Source organism: Silurus aristotelis (assembly GCF_946808225.1).
Source record: "Silurus aristotelis genome assembly, chromosome: 14".
Classification (NCBI taxonomy): domain Eukaryota; kingdom Metazoa; phylum Chordata; class Actinopteri; order Siluriformes; family Siluridae; genus Silurus; species Silurus aristotelis.
In genome coordinates, this window is record NC_139587.1 from 25378167 (window position 1) to 25384166 (window position 6000).

Below are 6000 nucleotides of genomic sequence, written 5' to 3' on the forward strand. Positions count from 1 at the left end.
TAAATTCATTAGCCAGGCCATCAGGCATGTAAAACTCAGACATAGGCTTTAGCTTTGTAAAATGTTATAAATCATTAATGCAGCGAATTTATAGAGACTAGAGTTTAACAAAAGAATGGGTGAGTTTTTGACTACAAACCATAGATTTCTTTTTCAGTTTTACAGTCTATCCATGAGTCTGGCCGAGTCTGGAGTGATGAGGTTGACCTTTTGCTTTTGTAGTCTATTTCGTCTCATGGTATAACAGTGTTTGTCTTTTTTAAATGCTTTTCTGCTCAACATAGAAATTGAGTACCGTAATTTCCGGACTATTAAGCGTACCCAAATATAAGCAGCACCCACGGAATTTTACAAAGATTCTTATTTTGAACATAAATAAGCCGCTGTGTATAAGCCGCAGGTGTCTACACTAAAACTAATGAACTTTACACAGGCTTTAACGAAAGACAGTGTCCATAACACGGTGTAACGGGTGAAATATGTTGTGGCTCCTTTAAGAGCGGAGCGGCATTTTGAGAATAGCCTGCCGCCGCATTTTTCCCGCTATTACTGCATGTGTGCAAGACCGAGGAATATGTCCTTGTTATTTTCTGATGCTCATTTCTAAGTTTCTTTGACTAACCCCTAACGCTGTTGCCAAGAAAAATAAAAAAGCACGAGTTTTGGAAACCTGTCTGTGCTTATATGATTTCTGTTGTAACTGGAGTTAGCGAGCTCTCCCTTCACCCAGACTCAACACGTTACAACGGCTTGTGTCTAAAGAGTAGCCTACCAAGAAAGTCATTGTTCACTGTCTTCCTCCTTCCTTTCACAACTATTTCTCTCTCTCTCTCTCTCTCTCTCTCTCTCTCTCTCTCTCTCTCTCTCTCTCTCTCTCTCTCTCTTTCTCTCTCTCTCTCTCTCTCTTGTTTTTCTTTTAGCATCGTCATGCATTTAAAAATCACCCAAAGCCGTGCAGCTCAGAACACAGGTCACGTTTTTTCGTTTCCATTCGGAAATTTCATTGGTCTTATGTTTTGGTGCTCAGTTTTTTGGCTTGACGTTTGTAAAACCGGGAAAAACCCAGGAAAAATCCATAAATAAGCCGCTTCGTTGTTTAAGCCGCGGGGTTCAAAAGGTGGGAAAAAAGTAGCGGCTTATAGTCCAGAAAATACGGTAGTTATTTTTGGTTTACTGACTTACTTCCGTCAGATACACAAGCCTGAACACCAGAGACCTTGCAGTTTTTTTTTAATCCTCAAGCCAACAAACAAACAAACAACAGTTTATGTTTGAGAGATCACATTTCTTTTTCTGATGTTTTGTGTGCATCTTGGTTGTCTTTACTTGTTTATTTATTCAATCATTTACTATTTATTTATAGTTTTTAATATTATTGTTATTGTTATTGTGTTTAATTCTTTCCTTCGTTCATTCATTCACTCATTCAATGATTTATTTATTTGTTTAGTTTGTTTTTCATTTATTCATTCAATTATATATGTATTCACACACACACACACACACACACACACACACACACACACACACACACACACACACACACACACACACACACACACACACAGACAGACAGACAGATAGATATAGATACATATTGTTTGTTTGTTTATTTATTTAGACAGATGCCCAAATATATTAATTGAAATACTTATACAAGCCTTATAATGTATTTTAACTTTGTATTAATGACTAATTTGAACCTAGAAAAGGAGAATTTCTGATGGGTTTTTTTCCTATTTTTTTTATTTGTTTTGCCTGGGAAACATGTAACGTGTGTTAATGTAAGTTAACAAAGTAAAAATAGTTTTCAGAATCATATATACCATTCAGACATAATATTTCAGCATGTAAATGGGTTAATTGAATTGACACACAAATTAAAAAAACAAATAATTTAGCATTAGGTTGAATTTTATTTTGTGGATTTGTCATGAAGTAACCGATTTCTTTGATATTCGGAGTGTGCTTATAGAGAATGATGCTAATTCAGATTAGTGACTCATATTGAACTTTCAATTTTGTAACCATTTAAGGCCGGTGTATGTTGCGTTTATTCATTTATTTTTATTTGCAAATAAATAACAATATGATGTCTATGTTGATAATGAGTATACGACAGAGAGAAAATAATTCTTCAGAAAAAATATTGCCAATCTAATATCCATTTCTAACCTGGAAATAAAAGGGAATTTCATTGGAGGTTTTTTCTTAAAATGAAATTTTTTACTCTGGAGCCATTTGTGCAAATGATAAATAATATGATACAAACAAATATCAATATCAGGTCCAAATGTTTTAGCTGGATCGAAACATCTTGAGATTTCTTTCAATCCATCTCAGGGTATGTGTGGAGCGAATGTGTTTTCCTCATACATCAAGTAGAAAGTCTTTTACTGTGTGAGAATTGGCCCTCTGTATTGGAGAAGTCTGCTGTAAGGTGTGATGTGCTGAGCAGGTCAGTTTTACTCTAATGTCCTCGTACATTTGCAGTTTTCTGCAGTGAGGGACGACGCTGACGGGGGGATCTATGCTCGGTACGAGTGAAATCGCACGGGGGAATGAGGAGGAGTAGAAGTTTAAAACAAATTGCTACATTTATTAGGAAGGTGGTCACATCATTCAGCTTTAAGAAGTAAAGGCGTATGCCGAATACTGATCGCAGTGGAGTCAATACAGGGCGATAAGAACGAGGTCAGACTTCGACTGGCGCGTGCTTAGCAGTGCCACACAGACCAGCCGCGTGGAGACTTCGGGAATTCGTTGCGTGATATAAGATGCAAAAAACAATTACCGAATTTGTCAGATTTTCAATTATCTTATTTATACAATTGAGGTCTAAGGACCTTCCTCAAGGGCCTTCAGATTTAATATTTGAAGGCTTCTGTCAGCATTAACTCCATGTTGCTTGAAGCCGTTGCTTTAACCAATCAGACTGCGATTTGGCCACTTCTCCCCCAGAAGGCGTCCAAACACGTCTGCATTTTCATGTCCTTTGATTGGATGGTCAGAGAGCACGCTAGTAAGACTCGCAAACCCCATCTATAGCAAACTGCACAAGTCCAACTATGTTCGTGTGGATTATCCAACTATGTTCGTGTTTTTATCCACAATGACTGACAGAGGAGAAGAAATTGATTCAGTTGCAGATACACTTATAAGGACATTTACAAAATAAACTAAACAAAACAGTTCAAAACAGTTGTTAAGCTTTTCCATGAAAATTTTTTCTTCATTTCAAATCCCCAGAAAAACCCTAATGCACCATAAAATGCACAGAACCCATGGTCATTTTATGAGGTTTATATCGATGCTTCTCCTAGAGATTATGTATCTGTGCAGTGCAGCTGTGGCTGCAGTGAAAGGAGACTTGTTGAATTGGGTTTATTGGGTTTCTTGCTTTAGTAATTACATTAATTCTCACTACGAGATTCCTGTCTGTAATGCAGCGCTCTGTTATACTGCGTTTCTATATTATATTGATGGTTTTGTCATAATGATGCTATTAAGAGGGGGATTGGACCAGGTGGGACACCACTGAAGGCCTGGGTGTGAAATGCATCTCCACTGGAACTCAGTAAGTCTGCATTATCATGCAGTGGGCATGAAGGAGGTGTGACGAGCAGGTGTGTGTGATCCTGCTTTGCTTTAAACTCCGGGGAGCCACAGTTCAAGAGGATCAGGCAATTTTGCAGGCTTCTTTTAAACTCAGGGCTGTCTAGCAGTCAGGAAGTGTCAGAATGCTTATGTTTGAAGAGGTTCAGGCAAGGTGAACATTGTTGTGGAAGCTTACCAAATATACTACATAAAAGTCTACACTACCAACTAGGTACTAAAAAGTAGAGAGGCTACTGACAGGTGCAGAGGCTATACCTCCTACATAGCTACTAAAAAGTAAAGAGCTCAGACCTCCTACACAGATATTGGCAGGTACAGAGGCCACACCTCCTACACAGATACTGCCAGATACAGAGGCCACACCTCCTACACAAATACTGACTGATTCAGAGGCCACACCTCCTACACAGGTACTCACAGGTACAGAGGCCACACCTCCTACACAGATATTGGCAGGTACAGAGGCCACACCTCCTACACAAATACTAACTGATTCAGAGTCCACACCTCCTACACAGATACTGACAGGTACAGAGGCCACACCTCCTACACAGATATTGGCAGGTACAGAGGCCACACCTCCTACACAGATACTGACTGATTCAGAGCCCACACCTACTACACAGATACTGACCGATTCAGAGGCCACACCTCCTACACAGATATTGGCAGGTACAGAGGCCATGCCTCCTACACAGATACTGACAAGTAAAGAGACCACACCTCCTACACAGATACTGACAGGTACAGAGGCCACACCTCCTACACAGATATTGGCAGGTACAGAGGCCACACCTCCTACACAGATACTGCCAGATACAAAGGCCACACCTCCTACACAGATACTGACAGGTACAGAGGCCACACCTCCTACACAGATATTGGCAGGTACAGAGGCCACACCTCCTTTAATGAGAGTTATAATAATAAATAAATACAATAAATACAGATACAGAGGCCACACCTCCTACACAGATATTGGCAGGTACAGAGGCCACACCTCCTACACAGATACTAACCGATTCAGAGGCCACACCTCCTACACAGATATTGGCAGGTACAGAGGCCACACCTCCTACACAGATACTGACATGTACAAAGGCCACACCTCCTACACAGATACTGACAGGTACAGAGGCCACACCTCCTACACAGATATTGGCAGGTACAGAGGCCACACCTCCTTTAATGAGAGTTATAATAATAAATAAATAAATAAATAAATAAATAAATTTTATAAATAAATGTAAAACTGTTTTTTTTTTTTTTTTTTTTTTTAAATGAAAAATGTCAGTCGCGTCATAAATTAGATTTTTAAAAGTTATTACACGGCTGTTAATTATAAAAGTGTAACACTTTCCTAAACCCCAGGCTGCATTTTATAATATACGTCTAATAAATACATTAAAATTATTTGTCTCACAATTCGAGACTCTTGAGGTTAAAAAGTTAATTACATGTGGAATGAACTTTATTGCATTTAAAAGTGAAAGAAAAAAATAAACTAATGTAAATTTATTATTATTATTATTATTATTATTATTATTATTATTACTTGTGTGACTGTAGGGTTAATGGTGGCAGTTTGAAAGTCGTCTCTTGAAACCCAGATAAACAGTGTAAACGTTTTTCATACTTCGGCGAACATCTGCTCGCACGATGGAGGCGTTTTTTTGTCTCGGAAAAAAATGGAGTAATATGTGAAAGCAGGGTAACCTTTCTTTTATTCGTTTTATTTGTTCTTCGCAGGGCGAGCGTGGTACAGAGGAAGATAATATCCTTCCAGGATGAGGGCTCTCTCACCAGGAGGCTGTGCGAGAAAGGTAATTACAAAAGTGCGTCTTTGCTGTGCAACCACCTTATAATTATTTTTTTTTCTTTGGACAATTCAGGGTAATTTGCTTGAACCATTTGTGTGTGTGTGTGTGTGTGTGTGTTTGTGTGTGTGTGTGTGTGCGTGCATGTGCTCAGCTCTGTGAGACCTCATGTCAGCCTGGTCTGTAACTAATCTACAGCTCTTGTTCTGCAGATCCTCTCAGAACCACCGAGAAGCCTCTGCAGGAGTGCTGCGCCTGTGGAACGGCCAAGTACCGGCTTACTTTCCACGGGAACTGGAGTGAGAAAATGCATCCTAAAGATTATCCACGTGAGTGCTTTTTGCACACCACTTGCAGCGTGATTTCGCATAATGACATCGACTTCAATTAGTAGCATCTGCTTTCTAAGGCTAAATAGACATCAGAGTGCAGGAGTATTCACACACTTGGACCTAAATGAAGACATCAGTAGGATGTTTCCTGCATTTAGGATTCAGAGATGTTTCATAAAATATTGAGTCCAAATAGTTGTGTTTTGCTTTTTAAACGTGAGAAACTGCTTTTA

At 39.1% G+C, this 6000-nt stretch overlaps 1 protein-coding gene across 4 annotated transcripts in view; it reads left to right on the plus strand.

Moving 5' to 3' along the window:
- The window catches only part of spon1b (spondin 1b), a 133112-nt gene that overhangs the window by 22947 nt on the left and 104165 nt on the right, over nucleotides 1-6000 (plus strand). For 2 of the 4 annotated variants that reach the window (XM_083561022.1, XM_083561023.1), the window contains exons 4-5: nucleotides 5368-5441; nucleotides 5648-5764. In XM_083561022.1, the coding sequence (XP_083417148.1) occupies nucleotides 5368-5441; nucleotides 5648-5764 (191 nt within the window). Of the gene's footprint in view, nucleotides 1-5367; nucleotides 5454-5647; nucleotides 5765-6000 lie in introns of all 4 variants that reach the window. The other 2 variants (XM_083561020.1, XM_083561021.1) reach the window with 1 other exon arrangement.